The sequence below is a fragment of the Lethenteron reissneri genome, chromosome 18, assembly GCF_015708825.2.
Source record: "Lethenteron reissneri isolate LAM-NWPU_2019-01 chromosome 18, ASM1570882v1, whole genome shotgun sequence".
NCBI lineage: Eukaryota > Metazoa > Chordata > Hyperoartia > Petromyzontiformes > Petromyzontidae > Lethenteron > Lethenteron reissneri.
Genome location: NC_083796.1, coordinates 7,108,851 through 7,124,376, shown reverse-complemented (window position 1 = coordinate 7,124,376; position 15,526 = coordinate 7,108,851). Strand labels below are relative to the sequence as shown.

The 15,526-nt window shown below is 48.8% G+C and overlaps 1 protein-coding gene across 1 annotated transcript; it reads right to left on the bottom strand.

Annotated features, from left to right (window-relative positions):
• Positions 1-2,082: 2,082 nt before the first annotated feature.
• Positions 2,083-13,663, bottom strand: FEM1B (fem-1 homolog B). The gene is made up of 4 exons (XM_061553606.1): positions 13,155-13,663; positions 9,701-10,066; positions 8,056-8,541; positions 2,083-6,144 (listed from the first exon to the last, which is right to left on the bottom strand). Exons 1-4 carry the CDS (start codon positions 13,614-13,616, stop codon positions 5,431-5,433), a joined length of 2,028 nt encoding a protein of 675 aa, XP_061409590.1. The 5' UTR covers positions 13,617-13,663; the 3' UTR covers positions 2,083-5,430.
• Between the last annotated feature and the right edge of the window lie 1,863 nt (positions 13,664-15,526).

Below are 15,526 nucleotides of genomic sequence, written 5' to 3'. Positions count from 1 at the left end.
GTCATGCCACTTAAAACGACTGCTGAGGGACCAGGCATTGTTGCTCATGTGAATGATATTTCCACATACACAATGGCAAAAACCCGCATACATAAGCAGGACCTTGAGGGTCACAACCACCAAAGTACATTTTCGCAATGTCCCGTCATGGCTCACGAGATGCCAGGTGCTTTTGCTTTAATGCTGCACAAAGCAGATGGTTCTAATTTTGAACAGACTACATTGAGAGTCAAGCTCTGGAGAAAGTTATAAGGAAATTAAATCCCTTAACAACTCCAATATATTCCCCCACTGACCTAGGCCCAATGATTATAAGTAATCAATTAGGACTCCGACTGCAGATAATAACTGGAGACATTTACCACATTTTTTGTGAAGCTGTTTTAGAATTGCAGCAATTATGTCCGTGCCAGCAAGACAGGTTATTGTACGATCCAAGCCTATCAACAGTTTGCTGCTCATTGAGACTACATGAAATCTATAGTTTGGAAAATGCAATTCTTCGCACAAAGATCTCCCGTTAAAACTTAACCGACTGTTGGGGCTAATTGCTGTTAGCGAGCACCTATGAAAGCCGGAACGGCACATGAGGGGGTGGGTGGCCAGCACCACGCCCGGCCGCCTTTGTCTCCCCAGTGGTGATGTTTACACGTTGCACCAGGTACTCATTTAAGGCGAAGTCGATCTAGGGGAGGCCCAGGACCAGTTCAGATAATTGTCACTGGTATTGGCCATGAGCGGGAAACAAAATGTCGCCAGGTTCATAGCGCAGCGTAGCGCTAACTGCTACACTCCCGCTCCCCAGTTCTGAGACCACAGACATGACATACATGTTACTGTGAATATCTCAATGTGCTAGCACTCAAGGCCTGGCTGTAAGAATGCCACTGCTAAATTTAATTCCGTAGTAACAAATACTGTTTTTTAGCCTGTAAGTCAGAAGCATGTACAGTCTATTCTCCTATAACGCGGTAGTAGCATTTCTGAAGAACACTTCTGGAAATATCGAGTTATAATTAATATAGTGTAAAGCACAGTCCGCGATAACACGTGAGATGCGTATGCAGGTTGACTGAAGCGTGTGGGTAGCATCTAGAAGCATCCAGCAGCATCCCACCTTGTGTGATGCTACGCCGAGGCAGCCGTACAACCACTTATTCCTATTCGTGCGACTTAGTTCTGTTCATTCAATCGCGTTATAGCCAATTCGCATCCGCGTTGTAAAAGTGTGTTCCCTAATACATTAATCGCGTTATGTCCAATTCGCATGATGAAAACATGTTATAAAACAGACCGTTTAACTTTTTTCGCACCGTACGTAGCCAACCGTCCTAATCAGAGGTGCGAGAAGTATGTCATATGAAGTCATATTAAAATCTTAATTAAAATGAAGATGAAAAAACTAGTTTCATCACCAACTTAAATGTACAACCATTTGCTTAATGATGGAGAACCCATTGTGCACAATAGTGAAGAGATGAGAGAAATAAGAGATTAAACTAAATTCATGATCCTCTCCCTGTTTTTAGAACACCTGGAAGCAAATAGGTTGTGGTTTGTTAGATACATTTTGTTTCAATAAAGCAGGTATGGAACGATTATCTCAAGACTCCCCTGCAATTTGAAGAACTGCCATGATTCTGGTCATGATTAGTTTTTGGCAAGTTTTTATTGCCTCGTATTTCCTATTTTGCTTCGTAGCAGCGTGTTAACCACCAACGTGCTGCTGCTCCAGCTTGATAATAAAAATCCTAAGTAACATTTAAACAAAAACCCTCTTTACTAACAAAGGTTACTATTTTTTAAATGATTTCCTAAAATGTACGCAGTCAAAACTAACATAAGAGTTGCTTTCCTATTCATACTCTTTGGTTCTTTCGGTATAGTCACGTAGGTAGAGAAATAATAGATCAGACGTTTCGATCGCAACACAAGCAATCGTCATCAGGTGGGACAACCACAGCAAGAAAAAACTGCTGACTTTTTTTCTTCAGCAGTTTTTTCTTGCTGTGGTTGTCCCACCTGATGACGATTGCTTGTGTTGCGATCGAAACGTCTGATCTATTTTTCTACCTACGTGACTTTACCGAAAGAACCAGAGAGTATGGATTCCTGCAGTCACGAAAGCTTAACATCAAGATTATTTTCCTATTGTTCAAATAGTGCAATGTAATTGTATATACGGCATGATAATCTATGTATACGTGCTGATTTGAAAACACTTGAAACATGTTATTGCATGTTTTATTGAGTTCCACAGCTAGGTGGGCTGCTTCTTATTTCCTATGTCTGATGTAGATGCAGAGCAACAACTACAAGTTCACATTCAGGTGGTCAAGCCAGATCACCGCATGATGAGTAGTAGCAGAGTGTATAGCTGTGATGTCTCCTTTGTATTTGTGGATTGGGCATCGCGTCATATGCTGTTTGGTCTGTTCTGGATGACTACAGTCGCACCCTGGACAGTTTTAAATGTTACATTTGTGCATCAGGTATCCACATCTGCCATGGTTTGTGCGGATGCGGTTTAGGGTGGACCATGAGGTACGTGGAAGATCAACCCTGGGGATCTTCTGCGTTGGGTCTTTCACAAGGTGTTTGCGAGTTATTTTGAACTCCATTCAGGTCTCCAAACTTCATTGGGGTTGAACTCAGATTTTTGAAGGCTAAGCGCATGGGTCCAAAAGGGCTTGCATGACTTCAAGCGATGACGTGGGGCGTTACCGAGGTCCTGGTGAATGGGAAGGCGACTGTTGTCCTCGATTCGCAGGACTTCCCGGAGAGTTGCAGTGTTGAGCCGGATGGGTGTGGGAGAGATATGTGCGAGTACTGAACCTTAAGGCAATCCATTTTTGAGGAACCGGGGTGAGCTGGCTTTATCGCCCATATAGACACACTCAGCATCGCCTATATCAGGTGTATTGTTTTGAGGCAGGGAATGGTCCTTGCGAACTTCAATTTCGAGCCCTTAATCCAGACTGTTTCATAGGCCGATGACTAGTCCACAAAGGCTGTGCTGGTCTTGTATTTCTTCTGGAATCTGACGTCGATGTGTGTCGCAAAGGCCAAAACTTGGTCACAGCGGTTGCGTCCAGGCCGGAATCCTGCTTATTCTTGACTTGACGAGTGGGAGTGACATCGGCCTATAGCTTCCCGGGTCGTCAGTTGGCTTGCCCGGTTTTGGTATGGCAATTACCATTGCCTCCCACCATGCTTTTGGGATGCATCTGGTTTTCATGGTTTTTGTATACATTTTTTCCAGTCATTGGAGTCTCCTAGGGCCTAAGTGATGGAGGAATTCTGGGGGGATACCATCTCTGCCGGCAGCCTTGCCTTTCTTCATTGCAGCCAGACCCTTCCTCACTTCTTCTGTGCTGATGACGGTGGGGTCTTGTGAAGAAATCAAGGCCACTGTCTGGTGTAATTGGCGATGGATCTCTCGCTTAAAATTTTTGTCGCACGGTCCTTTTGCCTTCTCCACTAGTTTGGTGGCTATAGAGTTGGGCAGGGCTCTTGCAGTCAGGTATTGTTGGATTAGCAACACCGAGGCGTTGTAGTAGGGCCCAGGCACAGCGGTTGGAGTGTGTGAAGTTCAGGCCTTCAACGCACTCAATCCATAGCTGGCGTCTGGCTGAGTCTCGAGACTATCAGGGCCTTTCCAACCTGTGGGCTGCCCGATTGGTTGTATTGTCGGAGCAGTTCCTGGGTCTCTTTTGTATTCTTTCCGGAAGCCTCGGGGGATGCTTGTGTTGGTGGCTGCAATAAGGACGCCGACAAAACGGCGATAGCATTTCAGTGTCGCGGGTATTTGACTCGCCACTCTCTCTGCAGCCTCCTTATAGCGGTCCCAGTCAGCTCTGGCCAGGTTCCACCTTGTCAATCGTTTTGATACAATCACAGGGATTTCGATGCTAATGTGGGTGGAAGTATTTTATAGGATGCGTGAAGTGGACTTCCACTTTGATCTTTGGAAACGATGGTGGTCGTAGTAGCGTTGCCAGCGATGAGTGGAAAGTTCATTGCTGCTTCGAATTGAAAACCAGGTGCAGATCTTCGGTGGACATCCAATCAGTGAGTTCTTCGCCGTCAGCCTGGTCTACTGCATAGCCCCACACAGCATGGTGGCTGTTAAAGTCACCAACGTATAGGGCTGCGAATGGTGCACTTGGGAGTGCTGACTTTGGACATTTTTAATTAAGGGCTCTATATACGTTGGTGATGTGCAGCTCCCCTATCTTGATGCTGGTGTAGGTGGCTTCTTTTTCAGTTGGTGGGAAGGCGCGTAACTCTGTGATGGTGTTCTTCACGTATATGGCCAAGCCATATTTAGGTTGGTTGTGGCTCGTCATGAGGTTGTATCCATGGATGTGGTCGCGACTGGCAAGTTACGTGTTCATTATGTTCGTGAGATACTCGCACTTCGCCAGAGAGAGTCCCTCAATGTTCCGTTGGAGGATCCTTGTCCCAGGGCCTATCTGGCGCGTTGTTTAGCCCCGAAAAGGGCTGTTAGCATGGCTTATGTTGTTGCTCTGGAGACCGGGAGATCGATGATCGATAATCGGTTGCCACATTAATGGCATTCGTCATGATTTCTCACTTAACAGAGTGGGCTGCTTGAATGCTGCCATCTGGTGATGATGCACCACATATTGGGCTTTCTGAAATTCCCATTCTTATCATGTAGCCGTTATAAATTACCAATCCCTGCCCAGATGATCGTAAGTATATAAAAATACTCCGAAGGAATAAACGTTTTACCGGAATAATCTAAAACAATTACAGCACTGAAAATGTATTTACAATTAAGGAGATTGGTTTTATATATGTATACATTATACATATACCAGAGTATGATTTATATATAGGTCATGCTCAGTTAGTGTGTGCCACAATAACACATCACATTCAATTCATTGCACCGGGGCAACCAATAACCATGTAGTGCATCCTTAGCTAGAAGGATGTACTACGTAAAACGTATTTGCAGCTTTCGTTGGAAGGGAGATCATTTAGGTGCAATGTGATCTCTGCTCCCAGTCACACACAACGAATAAGGCACAGCTCTCTGCAGCACCCTGACCCAGGCTGACCTGTCGAACTGTGGGCCACGAATACATCTTTTTCCACTGTAAAACCATTCTGATCCAGACCGGCGCAGTTCAGAAGGCACCGACATTGCACACAATGTCGGTGCCTCCTGAGTTGCATGTAAATGGGGTGACATTGTGAGATGTACTGTTACATGCAATCAATGCATTATTGGGCCTGACCCTGGTCCTGCTTAGCTCGAAACCAGATTCTGATGTCTTATGATGCCAGCATAGCGTGGTTTGGTTCCCCGCTCCGCATGCCAAATAGCCAGTTGAAAACCACCTGGACTGCGAGAGCCTTGTGCTAGCTCGGCACGGATATGCCAGTGGAAAATGGGTATCAGTGCAGGTTCACAAACTCCTCCAGTGCTTGCGGAATGAGCCCAACGTACGGAATGCAGTTCTGGCGCACAACCCTCGCCGCCAGGCACTGGAGGCTGAGCTGATTCTGCGTGCGCAAGATGACCTCCGCGACCCCTGTCCTAACGCACTGTAGTGGAGTGCGCCCACACACGTTGGCTGCGTCTGTGTGGGCGCCAGCCTTTGCGAGCAGCAGGATTATGCTATGCAGCGTGAGGAAGTCGCTGATGGGGCGCGTGTAGCGCACGATGACGTGCAGGGGCGTGTCGCCTCGCACGTCGCCCTCATTGGGCGATGCGCCACACTCTAACAGGCGGTGTGTGGCGGGCGCACTTGGGAAGGAGCATACGGCGTCCGTATGGAAGTCGTCGACCGGCGTCTCGCTGTGCACCGCCAGGTGCAGCAGCGTGGAGCCATCCCGGGTACGTGCGTCCATGCGCAGCAGCCGGTAGATCTGGCGATTGAGTCTGAGCGTCTGCTCCTCGCTGGTGCGCGTGCGTGTCACCACGCAGACCAGGTACAGCGCCGTGTGCAGGTTGGCCTCGTGCATGTCCCAAGAAGCGTGCATGTCGTGTTGGCACGCGGCCTGCACGCCCGACACGCTACGCTTCACCTCTGCGATGCAGCTCTCCAGCACCCGCTCCAATGCCTCGGGAGGCACCGGTTCGTTCAGATGGATCATCTGCGAGAAGACCTGTAGGCGGGATGGGCTGGCGTTAGTGACTGTACGTATTCGTGATCACTCCCAATTAATAAATGAAACGCAGGTCGCCTGGGCCAGGGCGTAGCGGTCTTCACGATGCATTGCCAGGCAACCCTGTCCTGCTCCCGACGTCACACCGAGTCCAGGCTGAGATTATGATGATGTCTGAGATCGGCCTCAATCATTCGAGTCCAGGTCAGCCTGGAATGCCAACCCCCCCGGCCCCCCCCCCCCCCTCAGCCATTTCCCACCATGTGGTTGGTGGTCGACAGAAGTGACAACCTAAAAACATGTAGGTGTTAGGCGTGGAATGATGCATCGAATTGTCGGGTTAAATAAATTCTTACTCACACATGACGTGCATCGAATCATGTATACAGGAGTTAATTACAATTTGTGCAAATGTCATATGTGTTTTTTTACCATACTTTACCACTTTGCTCCGTGCTGACTGGTGAAGGGGGTCCCTCAGGAAAGGTTCAAATATCACTCACCATCGATGTTCTAAACCCAGCGCCACCGCTCCCACATTGTTTTACCATATACTGTACAGTGATGCTCAAAGACGAACGTCTTTGAGCAGAGTATGTTTTTTGTTTGCATTCTGACCACAAGCATTGTGGTTAATGCAGACATGATTCCTTGTAAAAGGTTTCAGTTTGGTGTTTTAACATCTTAACACCTGTTTTGTTGCCAGAAAAATTAGGAAAAAACCTATTATTATATTCTACAATGCCATGCAGCTTTCTGCCTGTAAACAACAAATGCTATGGATGGTGTGAGCTATGAAGTCGCCTCCTTTGGATATAAAATGTCATAATTCAGTAAATAAAATCTATAACACTTGTGAAGTGGGGTAGAATTGAAACTTGGCAGGTACCAATAGCCAAAAGGAAATATATCTTTAAAATCATTTCAAATGGCAAAATATATTCAAGAAAAATGGGTACTTTTTTTAGCACGAAAAAAACAACCGGTGACTGCCTGACAAGTCAAACCAGATTTACATGGCGGAAACAAGTTCAACATTAATGGTGGACTAGGGTCAACACTGTTTACAGTATATCTATTACTATTTACTATTTTATTTTACCAGGGAAAGCCCACTGAGCTATAAAGCTCTATTTCATAAGCAACCTGGCCATAAATGATACCTTAATAAAGTGGCTTATATGGAAATTAGAGCAGCCAAATACCGGAGGACCCGAAGAAAAATCCACACGATCACGGGGAGAACGTGCAAACTTCAGGTATACACAGGCGTCAGGGTTGGGATCCAACCCCCAACATCCTGTATACCAGGCAAGGTAGTTCATCTTTGCCACTGTGGTGCTCCCTCTCGGCACCGTGGCACTCTGATCAGTGTAATTTATCAAGTCAATAATGCTTGAACTGAAATGATCAGCATTACACCTCCCCAGTAACCGCGAAACACAATTTATAATGCACATTCCCTTTTGTTAATCCACCGAGGGCTGCAGGTATTATTGTACAATGCAATACTTCACGCTGGTCAGTCCAGGTTGGTGAAAGTGGGGAGCATAGATATGGGAGACTAATACTGTACAACAATGGATTTTGCTCAACTGCCCTCTGCTGTCCACCACATAGCACTGCAGAATGTAGGGTAAAGTCAGCTTGGTTAGTCCTCGAAGACCTGAGATTAGATTCTTTCTTGGTGATTTGGTCATAAGTTCATCGTTTATGTTCTTAGATTTAGTTTATAAAAAACATTTTAAACACAGAGTAGCTTTCTAATAAAAATAAAAAGTGGCCTTCAAAAATATATACACCTAGCCGTACTTTTAACATAGGTTGGCATTAGTTTAAATTCCCTTGCGTAGTCAACAAGGGTCAAAAGTTGTTCAGGAATGCGGAAAAACAGGAGTGAATATTGCTTGCCTGCGCAAATCTCAGAAGGTCTTTCTGCGTGCAGCGATTGTTGCGCTGGCGTAACTCCAGTGCACGCAGCCACAGCTGGATGCAGCGGTCGAACTGCATCCCATCGGCGTACACGGCCCCGCGGTAGATGATGGGCTGTGACACGTCCACGTTGTCCTGCCCGAGGATCCGCTCGCGTACGATGAGACCCTCCATGTGCAGTGCGTCGAGGTCGTGCCGCATATTCTCCAGGTCCAACAGCGTGCGGCTCTCGCTGCGCCCGCCATACGCCGCCACGGGCGCAGCCACCGGTTCCTTGGGAATGGGCAGCGCCACCCCCCTGGCGTTGGTTCGCTCCGCCATGGCCAGGTAGAGGTAGTAGAACGTCTTTTCCAGGTCGTAGTGATCACGGTCGTTGGCGAACGAAGCGCCCAGCAGCTCCATGGCTTCTATGCGTGACTCCCTGTCGCAGGCACCCGAGTCTAGGAAGAGTTGAACCACATCTGCCTGGAATGGACAATGCAACGGCCAAAATTACTATGGTGGTGATCGCAAACACAAAACTAACCATCGACACCAATCATCATCTCCATCACTCTTGCAATCAGGAGCCCCTGAGGATACTCTGCTCCCTGGGGACAAGGGTCACTTTGAAGACTGCAATGCTTTAGTCAGAGCCACGCATTTTTGTGGTCGAACGACCAATAACTAGGACTTCTTCTGCAAGAGCCCAGAGAAGCTAATACTGCTTACTCATATGGTGACTGATTGCAATGCCACCCCGACCAATGAATCTGCACCTGCTACTGTCAGCGAGACTTGGGACGAGGGCATATGCAGAGGTCATCGCAGATTACACGCAACGGACCCCAGCTGTCAAAGTGAATTGATGGTATGACAGACCATAGCTCTGGACATGTTTATGCAGTAACCTAAAAAATGTAAGATTATGAAGAGAAAGGGCAGTGGGACAGAAGACATATATGTTCAACTGGAGTGTATTGTTATAAATAACCTCTGATTAATAGCTCATGAATTGTGCATTATATTAAAATCAATATTTTGCTCCACTGCCAGTACCCAAAGTTCAGACCACCCAATACTGTGGTCATGTCCAATCTAAGCTAGTCACATTAAGGATAATTAATATAGATAAATGGAAAACACAAAAATGACTTATGACCATTCTCACCTATGAATCGGGAAAAACACCAACTATATAATGAATTACCTTCTTTACAAAGGCAATTCTATTTTGCGAGTGAATATAACATGATATATTAATAACATGTGAATGCAGGCATTCAACTTGCAAATTGTGGTAGAATCAATGACAATATAATTTCAGAATCAATTATTTTGTACGTTTTACTATCTCATTTGTAATCTTTCTCATTTTTTCTATCTCGTTTGAAGTCTTGGTTAATCCATTTCCCTAAATGTACCATATTTTTTTTAAGGATGTTTTCCAACTGTTCATGTGCATCGTCCTCACATTTAAATGCTATATAATTCCAGACTGTAATCATAAATTGTATGAATCAATTTGTTGCATTGCGAGAATGGAAATTTATTTTCATCAAGGCCAACACCTCAAAACACAGAACTCCGGCACTAACGCACTATACGAGGCAATGCCGTGCACAGGGATGGGTCCCGTCCGTACCTTGCAGGTCTCGGCAGCCACCTTGAGTGGAGTCATGCCATGATCATTGGGCAGGATCGCGGCCCGCGCTGCCAGCAGCGCTGACACCACATCGGCATGGCCCACCTCGGCGGCGAAGTGCAGTGCCGTGGCGCCACAGTGCGCCCGCACATTGGGGTCGGCGCCTTGGCCCAGCAGAAAGCGCACGACCGAGGCGTGGCCACGGTAGGCGGCGATCATCAGGCATGTGTTGCCGTACTTGTTGGCGATGGACACGTCGGCCCGGTGCTCCACCAGCAGCCGCACGATGTCCAGGCGGCCGTCGAAGCAGGCGGCGCGCAGAGGGGTGGAGCTCGTCACAGTTATGTGGTTCACGTTGGCATGAGCCTGTGAAGAAGTGCAAGATCAATCTTGACAAAGCTTTCGTGACTGCAGGAATTCATATTCTTTGGGTCTTTCAGTAAAGCCACGTAGATAGAATTTTTTAAAATTATTTTTTTATATCTATGTGGCTTTACCGCAAGTGCAAGATAGTGATTTCATTTAGGATGCATGGATGTTGGATTTTTTGTCGACCGTTGATGATGGTGCTTATGGGATTTATTGCCTATTCACATCGGCACTCATTTACATCATCACCCACGACATAATACTCACCTACCCACCCTCACCATTACACTCATGCACCTGTCAAAGACAAACCTGTAACCAACACGTCACCCTCAACAACACCTGTCAACCGTAAACCCACATCACTCACCCATGCCCTCAATCTTCACTGTAGTACCACCTCAATCGCCCACCCTTGCACTCCACATACCTGTCACCCCCCTCACCTGTCAAAACTCTCATTCATCCTCAAACTTCATCTATCACCCACACCTATAAACCGTACCAATCATACTTCCTCAGCTGTCATATATTCTTGCTTATGGCAATATTGTTCAGAAGCTAAATGTCAAGGTCTGATAGCCACGAGAGGGCTTCAGGAGAGTTTGTGTAGTTTTGCTATTCCCCCATTGAAGGAGTGGAGACTACAGCGGTTTACTGTATGATCCACCTATTCCTGTCACCCACGAACCCTTCCTGCCTCACATATTAATAACCCTCACGGTATCACTCACACCATTCCTCCCACCCACAATTCGTTCTAATGTCACTCTCAACCACCTCCCTTCCACTTTCACCTTCCATGCCTTTCCATGCCTTCCTTCACACATGCCGCCCTCCCTGACCTGATGCCCTCAACTCGGACCCACATCTGTCCCTCAGACACCACGTCAATCACCACCTGTATCATTCACTGCCTCACCCGCGCCCACCTCGCCTCCTCACGTTCCAGTCACAACAACGCCTGCTTCACATAATTCAGCCAATCTCAACATTAATACGCCATAGTCAATCACGCTCACCTTCAACCACTAGCTCGATCACCCTCAACTTCTTTTTTGTTCTATTGGTAAAGTAACAGGTCTGTCGGAAAGACAGCGTCTTTCCAGACCAGGTCTGTCGGAAAGACAGCGTCTTTCCAGACCAGGTCTGTCGGAAAGACAGCGTCTTTCCAGACCAGGTCTGTCGGAAAGACAGCGTCTTTCCAGACGCTGTCTTTCCAGACGCTGTCTTTCCGACAGACCTGTTCTTCACCTGAGGACGGCTGCTTGCATTGTGGCCGAAACGCCGTGAGAATTGTATTATTTTATTATGTTTTATTATTTTATTATCTCCCTTCTACGTGACTTTACCGAAAGAACCAAGAAGATGAATCCCTGCAGTCACGAAAGCTTTAAATTGAAATTCATCCTCAACCTCTTCACTGCACCCGACTCAAATGTCATTCTCACTGCGACCTTCCCTCACCCTCACCCCTTCACCCACCTTGTCTTTTTTCTATTTGCGTGTATTTATGTCACTGTTAAGACTAAAACATTACACCAACTTGCACCTGTACCTAACTTTTTTTCTGGCGGCTCTTGCTGTCATATATTTGCACTTTTTTTTAGTCCAGTGTTTCGTTTACGACGGTCAAATACCTCGTTTATTAGTTGTGCAATATCCCTTAAGTACTCTACGATGTACTTGTAACTCTGCAATACAATATTCGTGGATCATGGGACCTCCTTTGCCAGTACCAAAATATGAGAATAGGTTTTCCCCTTTTTTCTGGCAACAAAACAGCTGTTCAAGATGTTAAAACACCAAACTTAAACTTTTTTTACAAGGAATCATGTCTGCATTAACCACAATACTTGTGGTCAAAATGCAAACAAAAACACTCAGAGTATGATTCCTTGTAAAAGGTTTCAGTTCGTTGTTTTAACATTTTAACACCTGTTTTGTTGCCAAAAGGGGAAAACTTATTCTAATATTCGTGTAGTTTTTTGCCTTTTGGGGCCGCTGTGCTCACGAACCATGGATCGCCCTTGTAAAATAGCTGGGCAACCAGCTAAACGCTATCATCCGTGTAACAAATCAAATAACACCTCTGAATAGCACGGTTGGCTGTGTACGGTGCAAAAGAAGTTCAACACATGCACAAACCCAACTTGTCACCCTCACCGCCACCCGTCACCTCCACAATCACCTTTTCGCATCACCTGCGAACCACCCACCCCCAACCACCACCACGTCTCACTCGTCCATTCTGTCACCCCAGCTTGTCAACATCATCTCAAACATTCACAACCACCCACCCCCAACCACTACCACGTCTCACTCGTCCATTCTGTCACCCCAGCTTGTCAACCTCATCTCAAACATTCACAACCACCCACCCCAACCACCACCCCCACCACGTCTCACTCGTCCATTCCCGTCACCCCCCCACCCTGTCAACATCATCTCAAACATTCACAACCACCCACCCCAACCACCACCCTCATCACGTCTCACTCGCCCATTCCCGTCACCCCACCGTCTGAACCTCATCTCAAATCTCAACAACCACCAACACTACCACCACCACCACCACGTCTCACTCGTCCATTCCCATCACCCCACCCTGTCAACATCATCTCAAACATTCACAACCAACCCCACCACCACCACGTCTCACTCGTCCATTCCCATCACCCCACCCTGTCAACATCATCTCAAACATTCACAACCAACCCCACCACCACCACGTCTCACTCGTCCATTCCCATCACCCCACCCTGTCAACATCATCTCAAACATTCCCAACCAACCCCACCACCACCACGTCTCACTCGTCCATTCCCATCACCCCACCCTGTCAACATCATCTCAAACATTCACAACCACCCCACCACCACCACGTCTCACTCGTCCATTCCCATCACCCCACCCTGTCAACATCATCTCAAACCTTCACAACCACCCCAACCACCACCACCCCCACCACATTCTCACTCGTCCATTCCTGTCACCCCACCCTGTCAACCTCATCTCAAATCTCAACAACCACCAACCCCACCACCACCTCTTCACCATCGCCACCCACGTAGTAAGCACACACCTCGGACACGAGGAAGTTCACCACGGGGTAGTGCCCCGCGCCCGCCGCGCACCACAGCGCCGTGGCGCCCTCGATCACGTATCCGTCGAACTTGACGGTGCCCGTCTGCTCCGTGTCCACGCGGTAGTGCTCCACCAGCAGCCGCACCACCCCGACGTGGCCGTGTCGCGCGGCGGCGATGAGCGGCGTCGCCTTCTGTCCGCCCAGGCGGGTGCTGTGCTCCAGCGCCGAGCGCTCCTCGTCCGCGCTCCTGTCCAGCAGGAGGGCGGCGAGCGTCAGGGCCTTGCCCTCGCTCGCCGCACGGAACACATTCGCGGCGAGGGCTTCGTAGTCTTTGGCGGCGGTCGATGTTTGTTCGGGCGGCTGCTGTTGGTGCTGTTTATGCTGCTGCTGCTGCGGAGATTTGTGGTGGTGGTGGTGGTTGTTGTTGTTGTGGTGGTGGTGGTACCCATTGACATCCATTGCGTCTTGTCACGACGGGGGAGCAGGAAGCGGCGGCCGCGCTCGCGGTGACGTCACCGGCGAAGCGGAGGGGGGCGGGGCGACGGAGGGAAGCGGGGCGACGCAAGGGGCGGGGCGCCGGAGGGGGCGGGGCGACGGAGGGAAGCGGGGCGACGGAGGGGGGCGGGGCGACAGAAGGGGCGGGGCGCCGGAGGGGGCGGGGCGACGAAAGGGGCGGGGCGCCGGAGGGGGCGGGGCGACGGAGGGGGGCGGGGCTTCAAAAGGGGCGGGGCGCCGGAGGGGGCGGGGCGACGGAGGGGGCGGGGCGACGGAGGGGGCGGGGTGACGAAAGGGGCGGGGCGACAGAAGGGGGCGGGGCGACAGAAGGGGGCGGGGCGATGGTCGGGGAGGAAGCGCTCCGGTGGCCATGTTGGTAAGGGGCAGTGCGGAAGGCAACGCGACAGATGCGATGGAGGAATTGAACGCGTCGCGAGGCGATGTGTGCAGGAGGGTGAATACCGCGACTCGTCCTCGACGGCGACGGATTCCCGCTCAGCGGCGACGGATCATCTTGCACCCTGCCCAGTGGGCCCCACCATCCCCCCACCCACCCCCACAACAAAACACCGCTACTAGGGAGACAAAGGCGGCCGGGCGTGGGGTGCTGGCCACCCTCCCCCTCGTGTGCCACCGCGCCGGCCTTCGTAGGTGCTCCCCGACAGACCTGGTCTTCACCCGAGGACGGCTGCTTGCGTTGTGGCCGAAACGTCGTGAGAATTATTTTATTATGTTTTATTTTGTTATTTTATTATTTCTATTCTACGTGACTTTACCGAAAGAACCAAGAAGATGAACCCCCCCCCACCGCCCTCAACAGCAAAGCCTTGACTTGAAGCTTTCGTGACTGCAGGAATTCACACTCGTTGGGTCTTTCGATAAAGTCACGAAAGACCCAAAGAGTATATATAAATAAGTAAGATTTAAGTAAACTTTTTAACAACACGCTTTAATGAAATGTACCGTACTAGTAATGGTAGAACTCCACGACTCCAGGAAGTGGCCACGAGGCTTGCTGTAACGTAAGGGACCGTGGACAATTAGACCCAAGCCGAAACATAATATTAAAACAATGAATGTAAAAAAAATTGATAGAATATAGTGTTGTCATTAGTATGACATAAGTATACCAAGTTTGCAGTCGATATCACATTGTAAAGTGGGTTAAAATTGAGTTACACGATTTGAGGATACGACAACAACAACAGTGAGTTAAATAAAAGTAATAAACATTGTCCTGCGGAGGGAGCTGGTAGGAACGTTGGGTTGCTCGGTCAATGGCCTGCAGGGTCAACGGCGGCGTGGTGTATTCCGCAAATATGCCCGACTTTGAGGGCGGGCACAAGCCGGCGTGAGTAGGTTAAACGTTGAGTTTTATAAGGGCACCACGGGGTGACCAGCCCCTCCCCACCCAGCCCCACCCCTCCCACCCCCCCACCCAGCCCCACCCCCCACTCAGACCCACCCTCCCCACCCAGCCCTACCCCACCCTCCCCACACAGCCCCTCCCCACCCAGCCCCTCCCCACCCAGCCCCCCCCCCACCCAGCCCCCACTCCCATTTTTGGATTCACGACGGACGGCCGGACACAATAATCCCCTGTGGACTGGTGTAACCAGAAGGTTCCTACCAGTATAAAAATTAACCCGTTAAAACAAAGTTTTTCACTATAAATCCTTTATATGCGTGTTCAATGGGCCACAACCCAGCCCACATCGGTCTTTGAAACGGGCGGCTAGAGTCCTCTCGTCCTCTGGCTTGAGATGGCTGCCACCTATGGGTCAGATGATTGCCACCATTAAGCAATTGGTAATTAAATATTTACTTTTTTTTCCCTAAACTGTAAAATTTTGGAAATTTTTTTCACGAAAATA